This window comes from Acomys russatus, chromosome 19 (genome assembly GCF_903995435.1).
Source record: "Acomys russatus chromosome 19, mAcoRus1.1, whole genome shotgun sequence".
Classification (NCBI taxonomy): domain Eukaryota; kingdom Metazoa; phylum Chordata; class Mammalia; order Rodentia; family Muridae; genus Acomys; species Acomys russatus.
The window spans coordinates 65,918,890-65,937,273 of record NC_067155.1 but is presented as its reverse complement, the minus strand read 5'-3'; the positions used below and the strand labels follow the sequence as shown (position 1 = coordinate 65,937,273).

Below are 18,384 nucleotides of genomic sequence, written 5' to 3'. Positions count from 1 at the left end.
GAAAAAAAACACTAATAGTTGCCTCTTCTTAGTCGTTATTTTGCCGTACCAGAAGCTTCTTTTCATACATTCAATTTTAAGTCTTGAAAATACAGAGGTTTACAGGGTGGGCTTCAGCCAGTTAGAAGACCTTTGCATGAATTTTTATAAATAACATTTCATTGTCACTATTCTGCTAGTGTGCATGCGTGCATAGTTGTGTTTGTGTGGGCCAGAGAACACTGAAGAAAGAAAAGTGAAGAACACCAACATCCCAGAATGCCCTTGGCACACCCTGACTTTTTAACAGGCCCCATCTTTATTTTGTCATTATTTAGTTTTTCATGCCTCTGTTTAAAATTAGCATATGAAGTGCTGGCTTGCTCCTTACGGCAATTGGAATGTAAGTTTTTAAAGTTCCCTTAGAGTCACTGTAGTCTATGGTAACAAATGTCTTTTCATCTCAATTGTTAGTAATTTGGTCTACTTTCTTTTTATTAATTTCACTCTGCGTTTGTCAATATTATATATCTTTTCAAAGAACTACTCTTTATTGATTATATATTTATTTTTTAGTCTTTATTTTATTAATTTCTACCCTAATTTTGTTGCATCTTGTTATCTCTTGCCTTATTTTCTAGAAGATTGAGGACTTCATTAGGTTGTGATGTAAATTTTTAATGTGTGTTCTTACCTCTATGAAACATTCCTCTCAGAACTGCCACCGGTATATCCTAGAAATGTTATTTTTCTAAAAGAGATTTATGTATTTATTATTTATATAGTATTCTGCCTTCATGTGTGCCTGCACGCCAGAAGGGGCCACTAGATCTCATTATAGATTGTTGTGACCACCGTGTACTTGTTGGGGAATTGAACTCAAGACCTGTAGAAGAACAGACAATGCTCTCAACCTCTGAGCCCTTGTCATTTTCATTTGATTCTAGAAGGTTTTTCCTTTTTTGGTTTCCTCAGTGATCTTTGTTCAGTCTCCAAGTATTTGAATAGTTTCTGTGCTTTCTCGTACTGATTATTATACTGTGGAGTGGCATGATTAGAGGAGGTAATTTTTTGTATTATGTCAAAGTATGTTTTGTAGCCTATAATAAGATAAATTTTGGAAGTAGTCCTAGGCAACTGCTGAGAATATTTCCCACCCGTTTCGTGAAATACTCTCTAGGCATCTGCTTTTTATGTTAAGTCCAAAAGATGGACGATACGATTTGACTAAAGCTGTCCAAATTAAAACTCAAGAGAAAAGTCCATGTAAAAATGAGAATGGTGTTTGGAAGACCTCCCAAAAGATGAATAGTGGCCTGTGAACCTCACGTTGTTAGCTCCATCAGGACCTGTCTCAACTTCCATGCCCTTTTGTGTTTACTGTATGACACCGGGTGCTCCAATAGCTGACACATAAATACCTACCATTTTCATGTCTTTTGATGACTTACTCCATTTATGACATGTAATGCCCTTTATATCCCTGGACTAGTCTGGGTTTGAAGTTTTTCGTATCTGGGAACACCTGTGTCTTCTTGTTTAAAGCTTCCATTTGCTTGATATGTTAACATCTAACCATTGGCTCTTAGTTACGGCTGTCTTTGCTAGTGAGGTATGTTTCTTGGAGACAACAGATACAGTTTTATGTTGCTTTTCAATCCAGTTAATCAGTCTGCCTCTTTACTTGATGAGTTGAGGATATTTGCATTTAAAGTATGTCTTACTTGCTTTTCTTTTTTTTTAAAGATTTATTTATTGGTTACATATACAGTGTTCTTCCTGCATGTACACCTGCACACCAGAAGAGGGCACCAGATCTCATTATAGGTGGTTGTGAGCCACCATGTGGTTGCTGGGAATTGAACTCAGGACCTCTGGAAGAGCAGACGGTGCTCTTAACCACTGAGCCATCTCTCCAGCCCCTTAAGTTACTTTTCTTTTACCTTGACAAGACACCATGAGCAAGGCAGCTTACAGAGTTTATAAAGGCTTACACTTCCAGAGGGCTAGACTCCGTGGCCATTACAGTAGAGAGCATGGCAGCAGGGAGGCAGGCGTGACGTGGGAGCAGTAGCTAAGAGCGTATGAACTGATACACAGACAAGAAGGAGGGAGAGAGGTGAGTGGGGGGAGGGAGAGAGAAGGGGAGGGAACTGGATTTAGGGGACATTCAGATGGAGCTTGGCTCCTGATGGAATAGCAAAGGATAACCAGGTTGTTCACTCCAGCATTCTAGGTGAGCAGCAATCATTCACTTCCTTCTGTTGAAGAAAATAGGCCCACATGATTGACAGCCATGTTTTCCCCAAAGCTTATCCTAAGCTCTGCTTCCTACAGGCCTGTTTATCTAAATGATAATAATTAAAGTCTTAAGTACACTCACTAATTAATCAGTATTGTTTGTTCTTTACTCTTGCATAACTGACAGTGTACAGAACACCAATCTAATCAAACAGATGGAATGAGCTTCTCTTGGCATTTACTTCTTTTATTAATAAATTTTAACATATTTTTGTCTGTTACACATTTAAAAAATGTATTTATTTAAATGTATGCCTGTGCGTGTGTGCAAGTACCAGTGGAGGGCAGAAGAGAGTGTAGGTACTCTGGAACTGGACTTACAGGTAGTTTTGAGCCCTGTGATGCAAATGCTGAAAATTGAGCCCTGATTCTCCATAAGAACAGTGAGCATCCTTATCTGCTGAGCCGTCTCTCTGGCTCTGTCACATATTTTTATATATGTAAACAAGTTAATGCTTTAGTAAATATAATAGCTGATAAGTACATTTTGAGTTTGAGGCCAGCCAGGTCTACAAATTGAGTCCAGGACAGCCAAGGCTACGCAGAGAAATCCTGTCTTGAAAAACCAACTGTGTGTGTGTGTAAAGTGACAAGGTAGTATAAAATAACTATTAATGACTCGCCCTTATCAATTTGGGACATATACAGTTGTGGGTGCATTCTGATTTTGCTACAGACTTTTCAGCATTGTTACTACATTGTTACACTGCCTCTAGTTCAGCTACACCTGAAATAAAGACAGCCGTTGATACAAATTCGTTCCCATAAATCAGTCTGAAAAGCAGTCTGTGGACCACAGCTAGCATGGTGTTTTGTGTGCTTAGAATGATTTTTATAGTTTTGGTTAGTTGGTAGAAAGCAGCCAAATGTTATCATTTTAAAACAATATTTAGTATTTTAATTTAATTAATACTTCATTAGATTTTCCCTGATTCTTCATCCTGGCGCTCTTTCTTCTCCATGAAGCTCTGTATTTTCTTCTGTAATTGATTTGCAAAGACCTTTTTGTTTTATGTGACTTTGATGAAGTTCTGCCATGTAGTATTGTTTGTCATCTGGTGGAGATCTTCAATCTGGCGGAGAAGAACGCTTATTTTTATTTTAAGGCTTCTTTTACTTGAACCTTTTGGTGTGAAGTAGGTTATCTTTTTATTTTTTGTCAGTCGTTTTTGGTACATTTCAACAGCTTTTCTTTATGCCTACTTTGTCATCTCTTCATATTTACAAGTGAGAGTGTAAATGAGGGATTGAGAGAAATGTTTTCTGGACTAGGCAAATAATGTGAATATATGAAGTTGGTTAGAGTGTGCTGGTGTTGTAGCTCCATTGCCTTCTTCCCCAACAGCTGCAGTCACGGTCTGCTTACCAGCCAATTAGCCATGGCCTTTCACGCTCCATGTTTTAAGGTCTGTGTGTTGCTGTGAGAAGCTGAATCACCACATGGAAAGGTGGTGATCTTGTTAAGGAGGCACTTTTGGTAGGGTCCATCGCTGCACTTTCCCAATTGTCATCTAAACTAAAAGCTGTTTTGAAAGTGCATAGGGATCTGCTTGAGTAGACACGCTCCTTCCTTAAAGATACAGGCACTCTCAGGTTTCCTCTAGAGTACTGGGTATTTTACAATGTAGTTTTAAAATCTTGTTTTGAGCAACTCTAAGTAATTTAGAGCACTGTCTGGTTTGAATTCCACCCCATTTAATTCTGTAAGTGTCCCACTTTGAGGACTGTGCTTGTGATTATTATCTTGGAGCCAACTGCAAAGGCTAGCAGGGTTGACAACAATATATCTGGGAGCTTCTTTTTTGTGACCAATTTTAAGAATGCATTCTCTTATAGCTGTCTTTTCCTTTACCTTTATTTAGGAGTTTTGGGGATTTGGAAAATTAATTTATTGAAGGGTCTTTTTCATTATCATTTATTAATTAACTTCAGTTGTCATTTGAAAAAATAAGAAACAGCGCTCTGTGGGGGGGGCATTAATTGGTTGACTGATAGATTTATATATATTCCTTCCTAAGAATAATTAAAGGAGCTGGAGAGATGGCTCAGCAGTTGTGGCATTTGTTGCTTTTTCATAATACCTGGGTTTGAGTCTTAGTGCTCACTCAGGTTGCAGCTGAGGACTGTCTGTAACTCAGGTCCGGGGTATCAGATGCTCTTTGTTGGCCTTTCTGGGCATCAGGCCCACACATGGTGCATGCAGACAAAACATCCATACATAGAAAACTAATTAAAAGTAATGATTAAAGACTATCTTGTCTTTGGTTTTCTTAGGGAAATGTTAAAATTAAGAGCCTTGATTGTACCTGAGATTATTATTGATGCACCTTTTATCACTGTGTTTATTTTATTTTAGTTATCTTTTGTAGTCAAATTGTTTACATCATTTGGATTTTGAATTTGTCATAAAATGTCTAAATACTGTCCCTTTTAAAAAAGTTGTCTTATGACTTTTTTTTTTCCCTTTGGGAAAAAATGTTTGTTATACTTATTTTTCCAGTGAGATCTTATAGTTCCCTTTCTGTGGAAGGAGAAAGAAATAGAAAAGGGTAGAATTTTATGTGATGCGGGGTGTGTGTGTGTGTGTGTGTGTGTGTGTGTGCGTGTGTGTGTGCGCGCGCGTGCGCGCGCAACATAGAGTCTAACTGTGTATCCTAGGCTAGCCTTAAACTCTGAATCCTATGTTAGCCCCCCAAGTGCTACTAGGATTAAAGGTGTGCACTACCATGTCTAGAACAAAAAAGTTTTTAAAATTCAGATTGAAAAATTTTGGAGCCTGCATGGTGGCTTGATTGCCCAGAATCAGTATATACTAACAAAAATACAGTAGGTATACTGTGCAGCTCAGTAAATACATGCTGTTAATGCATGCTTATGATTTGATCAGTGATAGTTTCTTAGTCTAATTTGCTTTATCTGTGTAAAGAGAATACCTATTCAGCTGTCATCATAGAATTGTTTCAGTAGAGATCTAAGGTTGGACGTTTAAGGACGTGGGTGGGATAGGATATAGTTACTCACTGTCACTTCGACAGCTGAGGCCGATCCTGCAGTTACCACAGTGTTTGTCACCTTCTGCTTCCTACTGACAAGCTAAGAGGGAGCCAGGAGGGTCTGATGTAATATAAAAGGGAGAGTGGGGAGTGGGGATTCAGCGACAAGAGGGTAGACTAACAAGTGGCACACTAGAGATCAGACAGCACTTTTTAAAGACTGTGGTGGTTTTGTCACTTTTGTGATTCATGTGACAAACTAAGTTGTTAGATGGTTCTGATCTTGATTGGTATTCCTTTTTTCTTTAAAAAGTTCTACATCCTTCTAAATGATGAAATTTGCTATTAAAAGAATTTTCTAATAACGTCGATTCTCCATCATTTTCTTCAATAGAAAAAAGTAGATCTTTAAATATCAAGACTGGAGATACAATATGAAAAATTTTTTTCTTATTTTATTAATAATATGTTCACTTTCCATCCTGATGGTAGCCTGCACCCTCATCTCCCGGTCCCATGCTACCTTCCTCTGTCGTCCCCCCCCCCCCTAGTCCTTAGAAAGAGTGAGCCCTCCTCCCCTAACACCTGACCTCAGCCTATCAAGTCTCATCTGTACTGCCTGTGTCCTCTTCTCTGTGGTGTGGCAAGACCGCCCCGCCAGGGGGAAGTCTCCACTCCCCATATTATGGGACCCACAAGGAGACTGTCCTTCCTATCGACTACATCTGGGCAGAGGGTCTAGGTCTTCTCCATGCATGGTCCTTGGTTGGTGTATCAGTCTCTGCATCCTCCTCCTCCACCACCTGGATTTGTTGGCTCCATTGGTCTCCTTGTGGGGCTCCTGCCCTTTCCAGGTCCTTCTATCCCCCAGCTCTTCTACAGGACTCCCTGTGCCTTATCCCAAGGTTGTCTGTGAGTGTCAGCATCTGCTTCCATCCTCTGTGGGGTGGAGTCTTTCAGAGGGCCTCTGTGGTACACTGCTGTCCTGTTCCTACTATTCAGCTGCTTCCGGTGTCTGTTCTGTTTGCCTTTCTGAGTGAGAGTTAAGCATTGTCCTTAGGGTCCTCCTTGTTTAGCTGTTTTGGGTCTGTGTACTGTGGTGTGGTTCTCCTGTATTATGTAGCTAATATCTGCTTATAACTGAGTATATACCATGCGTGTCTTTCTCAATTTCATATGAAAAAACAAAAAACCCTGAATAGTTAAGACAATCCTATACAAGCAAAGATCTTCTGGAGGAATCTACATCCTTGATCTCAAGCTGTACTATAGAGTAACAATAGTAAAAACGGAATGGTGCTGGCATAGAAGTGGATCAGTCGAATTGCATTAAAGACTCAGAAATAAACTCACACACCAATGGACACTTGATTTTTCACAAAAAACCCAAAACTATACAACAGAAAAAAGATAGCATCTTCAACAAATGGTGCTGGTCTAACTGGATGTCTACATGTCAAAAAAAAAAAATGCAAATAGACCCTCATTTATCACCCTGCACAAAACTAAAGTCCAAGTAGATTAAAGACCTCAACATAAAACCAGACACACTAAATCTGTTAGAAGAAAAAGTGGGGAAGAGCCATAGCTCATTGGCACAGGAGACAACTTCCTGAACAGAACACCAACAGCTCAGGCTCTAAGACCAGCAATAAATAAATGGGACCTCATGAGGCTGAGAAGCTTCTGTAAGGCAAAGGACACTGTCAACAGAACAAAACAACACCCTACAGGCTGGGAAAAGGTTTTCACCAACCCTACATCTGACAAAGGGCTAATATCCAAAATATATAAAGAACCCAAGGAATTAAATACCACCAAACTAAATAATCCAATTAAAAAATGGAGTACCAAATTAAACAGAGAATTCTCAACAGAGGAATATCAAATGGCAGAGAAACACTTAAAGAAATGCTCAAAATCCCTAGTCATCAGGGAAATGCAAGTAAAAAAGACTCTGAGATTCCATCTTACACCCATCCTAATGGCTAAAATAAAAAACTCAAGCGATAACACATGCTGGTGAGGATGTGTAGAAAGGGGAATACTCCTTCGTTGCTAGTGGGAGTGCAAACTTGTACAATCACTTTAGAAATCCATCTGGAGCTTTCTCAGAAAATTGGGAATAGTGTTACCTCAAGACCCAGCTATACCACTCCTGGGCCTATACCCTAAGGATGCTCCACCATACAACAAGGGCATTTGCTCAACTGTGTTCATAGCAGCTCTATTCATAATAACCAGACTCTGGAAACATGTCCCTCAACTGAAGAATGGATAAAGAAACTGGTGCATTTATGCAATGGAATACTATTCAGCTATCAAAAACAAGGAAATCTTGAAATTTGCAGGGAAACAGATGGAACTGTTTATCAAATCAGTTACCACAGTGGCAGTCCATATGACACCGGGAGTCACCTTTTTACTATCTCTGCGGTCTTTCTTTTTCAGAATGTTGTGTTAGAGAAGATAGCCTTTTTAGATTAGTCTCCTCTACTGGGGAGTATGCATTTATAGTTCCTTTTTGTCTTATAATAGCCTAATAATTCATTTTCTTTCATCAGTAGTTGTTTACTAGAGTGTACCCATCTGTTCACCTAATGAAGGATGTCTTGACTCCTCGCTAGTTAGGGAAATTATCAAAGCTGCTGTAAACATCTGTGGAAAGGTTTTTGTGTAGATACAGTTTTAAGTCCTTTGTGCAAATGCCAAGGAGCGTGATAGGTGGATCATATGATAAATGTATGTTTAGCTTTATAATAAACTACCAAAGTAACTGCATTATTTTGTATTCTTACTAGTGAATGAGAGCCTCTGTGGCTTGTGTCTCTCTTGGCTAATAAATCTAATGGCTTGTCTTATAGGTCTGATAACTGTTTAGGTACCTTGTTTTGTATACATTTTTAAGTGACATACTGTACTTTTTCATATGTGTAGTTCACTGTCAACTTTGACGAGGGCTATGTACCTTTCTTTGATATTTGGGTCACATTTAAAGAGATTTTAAAAATTGTACATGTCAGTATGGTATGTGCATGTGAGTGCAGGTACCCACAGAAGCCAGAGAAGGGATCCACTGAAGCGGAGTTACAGTCAGTTGTACATTATCCTATATTGGTACTGGGAACTAACTGTGCATCTTCTGAAAGAGCATCAGATACGCTTTAACTGCTGAGCCAGCTCATCTTTTTTTTTTTTTTCTTCTCTCCTTAAATTGGGTTTTTTGGTGTTTATTACTGATAGTGTCTTTTATTTTTTGTATATATGGTTATCTTTGATCAGGTGCTGATTATTATATGCGGGGAAATGTTTCTGTAAAAGCTGTTTTGAGTTTGTTACTAGCTAGACTAGAATTGCTACAGTGCACGTTTAAGGCGTGATGATTTTCTGGAGGACTGCCCTAAGGGATGAACATGAGTTCACTCCCGAGTTTGTATTCTTTGTTGGCTACTCCCTTCACTGCAGTTTATGACAAAAGCACCTGTGAGTGCTGGGACTTGCCTTGTCTGGGTCTTGAAAAGTATTTTATTGTGTTACTGCCTTCTCATGGCTTCAAGGTGTTTATTTTGTTTTTGAGACAAAGTTTCACTCTGTAGCCCTGGCTGAAGTGTTTTTTGTTTCTTTGTTTTGTTTTGTTTTTTCAGATTTCATTAGCAATTTATAATTTTTTTACAGTTGATCTTATTTGTTTAGCCTTCCAGTAATAAAGAAAGAAATCTTTATCTTTAATTTGTATTTGAATGTATCTTGTTGTTTGTTGCTCTTGTAGGTTTTACATGAAACATTCCCTCAGCACACATTCCTCATGAATGGCCTCATTCAAGGTGTAAAGGTAAGAACAACTCAGAACGACCCAAAACCAGGGTCTCTAGGAAGTCAGAGTAAAACACAACACAAATACGTGTAAGACATAGAAATTTAACGTTAAAAAACTCAGTGAATACGCTGAAAGCCTTAGATACTTTTTATCTATATATACACAACAGTCTGCAAGAGTTTACTTACTATATAAAAAACGGTACCTGCTGCTGTCTTCTTGGGCATTGAGACTAAGGAAGAAGGAAACATTTCAGTTTGAGATTTTAGTCTTTTGGCCAGGGTACTGCTTGGTGAGCTCTCCTTGACTTGATTTAATTAACCTGAAATTTCAGTGTTACTATCAGAAATTTATGAATAAGATTAAAATACTGTATATTACAGTTTCACCTTAAAGTATGTGACAGTTCTGTCTAGCCCTTCAAGCTTACACAGTACTTGTCTGTGCATTGTCCTGTGTTAAGCAGCATTATTCAAACTAAAGTTGCACGTTAGTAATTTGACATTAATTATAACTAATAGTCTTTTTTTTTTTTAAGACAATTTAAGGATTCTGTATTCGATGGCATGAATAAAAACCGAATTTCAGTAACTGCTATACTCTAATATTGAACTGTAGAGAGTGATTTATACCTATCCACTTCAGTAACTGAGTGGTTTGTTTTGGTTTAGGGGTAGAGATAATAAAATTAGAACTCTGCAGTAAAACATAACTCTTAAATTTTCTTAGTATTTGCAAAGAGTTGTTGTAACTGGTCTTTGCTACTTTGTGGGTTCTTCTTTTTCCCACCCTTTATCTCCCTAGTTTCCCCTCTAACATTAAATAGGAGAGAAGCAAGGAATGGGCCAGGCAGGGTGGTGGTGTTTTGGGACCCTTGAATCTAATTTCTTTCTTCTTGTTTCTGCCTTGTGCATGACTACTAACAAACCATAACCATCCCCCAGCCCCTGAGTGACCACCAACCACAGTTTAGCTTTAGCATTTATATGCCCGCTGGAAAATTCGCAGAATTGCAAGAAATTATCTGCAGCTGGCAAAACCATTCTTCTGCTAGAGCATGGAACAAATCATGACCAGCTGCTGTGGACACTCTGAAGCAGTCCTCCATCCCCACACCTGGGATTAAAACAAAGCATATTTTTACAATATTTCTGTATGGGTTTTTGGGATTTTTTTTGTTTTTGTTTTTCTTTTCTTTTTTGAGATTATTTTTACTTTATGTATATAGTTTGTTTGTTTGTTATTATTTATTATGTATACAGGCCAGAAGATGACATCAGACCACATTATAGATGGCTGTGAGCCACCATGTGGCTGCTAAGAATTAGACTCAGGAACTCCAGACAGGGTTTCTCTGTGTAACAAGTACCTTCGCTGTCCTGGATCCACTTTGTAGACCAGGCTGGCTTTGAACCCACAGAGATCCACCTTCCTCTGCCTCCCACCTGGTAGTTTATTTTCATTTTACATTTTTCATATTATTTTCTTTATCAGTTTTATTAGCTGCCTAGATATTTAGGTCTTGCTATTTAATTTTAAACAGCATAGGATATTTTATAAGAGGCTGGAGAGATGGTTTAGCAGTTGGTTAAATGTATATTCTGCTCTTGCAGAGGACCAGGTTCAGTTCTCAGCTCTCATATCAGGTGACTCACAACTGCCTGTACCTCCAGCCCAAAAGATCTGATGCCCCGCCTTCTGTAGATACTTGCACACATGTGGTGAACAAAACCTCACAGAATCATACACATATACATAAATAAAAATAAATTGAAAAACCCCCACAGATTTTTCTAAAATGCATGAAGCTGATTGGTGCTAATCTAAGGTCCTCTTCTGTAATCTTTGCAGTCTTGTAGCTGTTCATATGACAGTAACAGAAGGAAAATTGATTAATTTTCTTAATATATTAAATTCTCTTGAAATATACTGTGGTGCAGGAATCTTAGAATTTGATTGCTTGACTATGAATGGTTTTTTTCTTTTAATCTGATAAGAGCTCCAAAGTATTCATCTTTTCTTTCTTCCGCTGAGTCCCTTCTCTTGCCTCAGTTTACCTGGATCTGCTGTCTTGGGCCTTCAAATGTTGTCTGTGGAATGCTGGAACCTGTTCCTCTTTTCTTCTCAGTTAGGTGATTTTAGAAACTTCTGTTGAGTTGACTTCCTATTAAAATTCTAATTTGCCTCTAATTTTTGAAAGCTGCTATTTATAAGATGTTACAGGTATCAAGAGTACAGAGTTGAAAAGGAACTGCACTCTGTGACATTAATCTGCTTTTAATCCAGCAGAGAAGATAGACAAAGTAACAAGAATTTGTGGTAGAATATTGAAATTACAGTGAAAGAAATAGATGCCAGGTGGGAGAAGCTATGCCCTTCCTCTTCATGTTGTAAAGAGCTCTGCTCCAGTATCTAAGAGACTAGATAGGAGAAGAAATGCTATTTGCTCCTGATTCAAAATAAAAAACAAACAAACAAACAGCCTAGCAATATACTGGCTTTAGGTATGGGAAGGACATGAGAGGTGCTTATGGATAAGCCTGTTGACACAGAAGAACGTGTATGTTCAGAAAACTGCAAGTGTTGCATGTAGTGATGGCGTAGGATGTGTGTAAGGGCCGGATTTGGGGAAATCTTAATTGTATGATATGTAGAGAACTTAAAAATAAGTTATAAAAATTAAATACAGAAATAATATGATGACTACTCATGTACTCATTACCCAGTTCATACCCTGTCTCATCTGCCCACTGTCCACCTACTTCTTATTGGTGAGAATGATTTAAAAATAGCTAGTAGTGACTACAAATTATGGCCAAGTAATAGATGTTTCTTTGTTCTGCTTCTCCTTAATCTCAGCTCTTTTGTCAAAGCTGGACGATTTTTCTTCTTCCTAACTCGGTGAGAAATAAGAGGAGTTGAAGCAGGATGGATGTAGAAAGGAGGAATTATAAGTAACAGAGGGTCACACTTTAAATCTAAACTCCGCCCCTGTCTGTTCTCTAGGGCCTGCTGTCCTTCCTGAGCGCTCCGCTCATCGGAGCTCTCTCTGACGTGTGGGGCCGGAAGCCCTTCCTCCTGGGCACAGTCTTCTTTACCTGCTTCCCCATCCCACTGATGAGGATCAGCCCATGGTGAGCTGCTGAACTCTTCACTAGTGTGCGCATGTGCTCTGGGTCCTAATCCAAATACCCACTATATGAAATGACCTAATCTGATTGGTTCAAATGTGTACAAACTTTACATCACTTTATTTAACTTGTTCAATAAATAAAAAGTATCTCAAATATTGTATAAAATGACTTTTTGACTATGTGTTTAAGGTGTGTATAGAATATGGATGATTTTCATTTTACACTTGGGTCCTATGCTTAAGATCTCATCATAAATATATATATATTTCCAAAAGGAAAAAAGAATTCAAAATCATTCAATTCCAATCATTTATGAACTCAACCTTTACTTTGATCTGCAGAGCGCTCTTTAATCTCTCCTTCAGAGCAGCCGTTGGTGCTGTCAGTGCCCTGGCTGCTGTCAGTCGCTGACTTGTGAGTGTACTACTGTCTTTGTCAGCTCATTGCACTGTAGCACTGAATGAGCGTTGCTTATGTAAGAATAGGCAGGAGTCACTCTTTGTACACTCCACAAACACCCTAAGCTTAGTCTAAGTCATGATAGGAATTTGACTTAATTTTCCCCTTCAGTATGGTGAATCTAGGTAATTTAATTATCATAGAGGGTTAGGATTTGCTCAAGCTTTTTGATGTTGTTGTTTTCTTTTTTTAATTTAATTTTGTAGATCATGGGATAGTATCTAAGCCAATATTGCTGGTGCTGAGATACTCTTTCTATGTGATAATACTTTCATATGATTGCCAGGAATTCTTGTTAATATTTGTAAATTTGTTGGCTACCATAGCAATTCTATCTTCTACCACATAGTTAAATTTTGTAGAATACTAGTGTGTCATGCCTTTCTAGTGAGTTAGAGGTTTTAAAAATACTTTGCTAGTTTAAAATTTATTTAAATCCTGAACATTTGTTGGTTTTACCCTTGTATATTCTGTTCATGTTGTAGTACAAAATAGTATTTTATCCTAATTGCTAGTCTTTTAAAAAACTTTTTAAAATGTTTTATTTTTATTTCATGGGCATTGGTGTCTTGCCTGCATGTCTGGGTGAGTTACATAAAGTTGTGAGCTGCCATGTGGATGCTGGGAATTGAACACAGGTCCTCTGAAGAGCAACCTCTCCGGCCCTAATTGTCTTTTGTCTAGGTTTATTAATGTCATCTGAAAATAATTTTACCTCATTCCTTCTAGTTTTATGCTATTCACTGCTTTTTAAATTTTTCTTAGTGAATAATGTTTAACTAAAGTGGTGATTATAGGCCCTTTTTCTATTTTTTAAAGACTGTTGTAATTTTTCATTAGGCCTCAAGCTAGCTTTTTCTTTTCTTCTTTTCTTTCCTTCCTTCCTTCTTTCTTTCTTTTTTTTTTAAATTTCTTTTATTTAATTTATGTACATTGGTGTGAGTGTGTCAGATCTTGGAGTTACAGACAGTTGTGAGCTGCAACGTGGGTGCTGGGAATTGAACCCAGGTCCTTTGGAAGAGCAGGCAGTGCTCTTAACCAGAGCCATTATCTCCAGCCCCCTTTCTTTCTTTCTTTCCTTCCTTCTTTCTTTAAACTTAAAGCATATGAGTGTTTTGCCTTTATGTGTGTCTGTGCACCATGTGTACACTTGGTGCTTGCAGAGGCCAGAGGAGAGTGTTGGAGCCCCTGAGATTGGATTTAGAGACATTTGTGAGCTGCCATATTAGTGCTGGGAATTGAGCCATTTGTTCAGTCCTTTATTTTTTATTTAAGGGTTTTCTCTTTTAAAATATTTATTAATTAGATATGAGAATTTATATCAAGAGTTAGCTAGATTTTAGTAGTTTTGTCTTAGGGAGCTTGTTGTGGTTGTTGCTGTTGTTGTGTTTGGACCCTTAAGAACTGTTGCAGTGCCCATGAGATGGTTCACTGGTAAGAACACTTGACGTGTAACCCTGGGGGCCTGAGTTCCATCCCTAGACCCCACAGGGAAGAAGAGAGCCAACTGCTGTCTGACTTGTACAGGACGTGATGCCACGTGCATGCCTGTACCTGTTCACATATCGTGTGTGTGTGTGTGTGTGTGTGTATACATACATGCATACATACATACGTACATGCATGCATGCATGCATACATATTGCAATAACGGTGATAACAAAGAAAACTTTTAAAGAATTATGAATATGACTAATTATATTACTGACTATTAAAGTAATTACTTAGTAAATGTTTTAATATTAAAATATATTTTGTGTTGTAGAATAAACTCCATTTTGTGTTCTGTAAGATTCTAGCTTTTGCTGTTTTAAGTACTTGTTTTTTCAGTGTATTTATGCATTTTATAGACGTTTTGGGGTTGAATTTTTTTTCTTACACTCTGTTTTTGTATGTATTTTTAAAAAAGGAAATTTGAAACATCATTGTATTGATAACATTTAAAACTATAGCTATACCTAAAACTATAATTTTATTTAGTCCCTTTATTCTTTTTTTCTTCTGCCTTTTTTTGGAGGGGGCTACATGTATTCCTTTCAGTATTGCCAAAATTGCAGTTAATTTTTATTTGTCTTTAAGTATATATACAGACACCTGAGTTTATCTTCATGAGTGCATAATAGTCATGTATCTTTAACTTTGATTTTAAACTCTTGAGTAATTAAAATAATATTTTAGATGGTAGAAGATGATGTTTTAATCATATTCTTTTAAAAACAATCTTTTTGTAGGTGGTATTTTGGCATGATTTCTGTATCTGGAGTCTTCTCCGTCACTTTCTCTGTAATATTTGCCTATGTAGCTGACTTCACTCAGGAGCACGAGAGAAGCACTGCTTATGGATGGGTAAGAAGGCAGGCTCTTTGTTTGTCTTGAAACAAAGGCTTACGTAGGCCATGTTGACTTCAAACTTAGAATCTCCTTTTCACCGTCTCTTGAGGGCTCTATTATGGGTGTGTAGGACTTTCTGTTATTTTGTGGTAGGGTCTTAGGATAGGCTGGGTTCAAACAACTTCAGATCCTTCCTCCCACTGGGAGAGTGCTAGGTTTACAGGCTTGTAGACTTTCTAAAAATAAAGTAATAATTTGCCTTTTATTAAAAGTGGACCAGAAATTGAGGTTCAGAATAACACCAGAAGTAAATTTGAGACATGTGAGACTCTCAACAATGTGTCTCGGGCACTCATTTGAGACATCGCCCTGTAGGAGAAAGAACAGCCTCGATAGTTGTTGAATAAATGTCACAGTGACAGGAGCCAGTTTTGGTCATGTGACATTAGACAGTCCCGTTTTCTCAGGCAGGGTAATGATATTATATGTAAGAGAAGAAAGGACTATTAGAAAATGGCAGCAGTAGCCCAGTCTGACCTGGATCTCGCTGTGTAGATCTTGCTCTCAGCGTCAGAGCTTCCCCTTCTACAAGTTACTTTCAAACGGTTTAGGGATGCGATTGATGAGCAGCCGTAGCACATGCTCAGCATCAGGGCGTTTGTGTGCATGATCAGGAAAGGGATCTGGGAGACAGTGGAGAGTAGATTAAAGAAGGGTAAATGCCAGAAACCCAGAGAATTACTTTCCTTCTTGTACCCTTTTCTTTAAATAATGCTTCTTAGAACAGAGTTAATTGTTTATTCATGTTGACTGATTAAATGAGTATTCTCACTGATGAGTTTTCAACATACAAGTTACCACTGTTTGTGGACTTGTGATTCTCCTGGTTAGAAAGCTTCTCCTTCCCCTCTGACTGCTGTCTGCCCTTCCCTTCCCTTCCTCCTCCTGTGAATGTCGTTCACGCTTCATCTTAAGTTGAAGGCACCTGTGCAGTGAAGTGCAGATTAGAAAAGAAAGTGACGAGAAAGGCTTCAAAGAAGGCAAAATATTGAAGGTGGGCTGTGTTAGCCACCAGGCCTGTGAAGAGCATCGAGATTCTGAACCTCATAAAAGTGTAGCTTTCTTCTCCACCCTCTCTGTCGTGGGGATGCCTAAGGACATACTAATTCCCTGCAGTGTGATTAGTCTATAAAATGTTAATGGAGACATAAAGATATAAAAGTTGTACATATTAATATTAATAGAAGATAGCTCATAAGATTAGATACATATACATTATATAATGTCTGATTGGTTAGACATTTTTTTTCCTTAAAAGGTAAAATATTTTTCTTTCTTTTTTAACATTTAGTTTATTCCTTCTCCCTCCTCTTCCCCCCCCCTCTCTCTCTGTGTGTGTGTGTGTGTGTGTGTGTGTGTGTGTGTGTGTAAGTGCCATAGCGTGCATGTGGAGTCAGAGAACAATTTTCAGAAGTCACTATTCTTCTATCACGCTCTGGGAATCAAACTCAGGTTACCAGGCCTGTGCAGTAAGCAACCTTAGCTGCTGAGCCATCTTCCTCATGGTGGAATTTTTAGTAGCTATTTATTTTTTACTTTCAGTGGAAAAATAATTTACAGTGGTTCTGTGTTAGTTATGGAAAGGGTTTGATAGTCACCAGAAGTGACTGTCACTTAATCTGATTAGTCACCTAATCTCTAGCTCAGTTCTTCCTTGTAAAATGGCACTTAGGGTTAGTGCTTGCTCATGGGTCCTGGCAAGGAGCCAGCAAGTGACCATCCCAGCTGACACAGTGCCATTCTAAAGTGCGATCCCCTCAGCTCCTGCAGCTCAGCTGTGAGCCACTGGGTTTGCCTCAGGCTCAGGCCTTTGCCTGTAACTCCCTCACAGCCTGCCTTGCAGAAAATGTGCTGCCAGTTATTGCCAGGGTACGTTAATTAAATTCTAAAGGGCATTTTTTATATCTATCCAGTTTATATTAAAATATGCTTTCCTTTCTGCAACTTGAGGAAACCAAGAAAGACTTTGTTTAAGGGCTGTAGCAATGAATACTACTACTGATAAGTTAATCCTCACTGCATCTAGTGAGTGAGTCTCTTTAGCCTTTACCACAACAGAGTCCTGATGAATGAACGTTGCTAAATGTAGGGTTAGATAATTTTAAACAAAACAAAACAATAACTGCAAAAGTGTTGTCCTTCTTAACACATGAAGTAGCCTACTTGGCAGTACCGTGAGATGCTGTGAGATCTGTGGCTTCATAAAAACCTAAGTAACATTGTTCCTGTAACACTTGAGGCACTTCCCCAGGGCTCAGGTCGCAACTGCCTAAATGTTTAAAAAATATAACTGGTAGGATCTCTGTCATCATGAGGTACTTGATAAATACTGAATTTCAAGAATTTTTGTTTCCCAACTAAAATTCTCACATCTTTATTCCCCAGCCTAAAAATCTTTTTCTATCATTTTTAGCTTTTAAAACTTTTCGGCTGGAGAGATGGCTCAGAGGTTAAGAGCACTGCCTGCTCTTCCAAAGGTCCTGAGTTCGATTCTCAGCAGCCACATGGTGGCTCACAGCCATCTATAATGAGACCTGGTGCCCCTCTACTGGTGTGTAGGCAGAACAGTGTATTCAAAATAAATAAATAAATAAATCTTTTTTTAAAAAAAACTTTTCGATGTTGCATGCACTTTATATATATTTATTTTTATATTCAGTTGTAGGAATGTCATTGGCTTATTAGGAATCATAGTCAGATAAAATGATTTCTGTTGTTTCCTTTCTTTCTATCTATCTTTCTTTTTTTCCTAGGCAGGGTTTCTCTGTGTGTATCCCTGGCTGTCCTGAACTCACTTTGTACACCAGGCTGGCCTCGAACTCACAGGGATCCACTTGTTTCTTTTTAAATAACACTTTTACTTATTTTAAAATTTCATACATGTATATAATGTATCTTGATCGTATCCAGCCCACACTCACCCCAAATCCCATATTATATCTTCAGTTTCACGTTCTCTTTATTATATTTTTTATTTTCTTAACTCACTCAGTCCTTATGTGACTTCTTTTGTTTCTGATAGAATCTTCTAGTTTTAATAACTTACCAGTATGCTTTTGATACTCTAATCTGCTTATAATTTAGAGAGTGAATATTTATTATATTTCTAAATCGAGAACATAGGAATGCAATGTAATATGGCTCACCAGTCTTGCCCTCTAACCAGGCTTCAGCTTCCCCACAAACCTTCTTTGTTTTCTTTGGTATGGGTGTTGGTGTGAGTGGTGCTAAGGATTACACCCTGAGTACATCAAACGGTCCAGCTATACATCCCCAGCCTTCATTCTTTTATTTTTGTTTATTTGTTCAT

General features: G+C 38.2%; 1 protein-coding gene across 1 annotated transcript in view; it reads left to right on the top strand.

Moving 5' to 3' along the window:
- Mfsd14b (major facilitator superfamily domain containing 14B) overlaps positions 1 to 18,384 on the top strand; it is a 44,390-nt gene that overhangs the window by 15,284 nt on the left and 10,722 nt on the right. Inside the window, exons 3-5 of the mRNA XM_051161779.1 lie at positions 9,043 to 9,105; positions 12,097 to 12,224; positions 14,915 to 15,029. Coding sequence (XP_051017736.1) covers positions 9,043 to 9,105; positions 12,097 to 12,224; positions 14,915 to 15,029 — 306 coding nt within the window. The remainder of the gene's footprint in view (positions 1 to 9,042; positions 9,106 to 12,096; positions 12,225 to 14,914; positions 15,030 to 18,384) is intronic.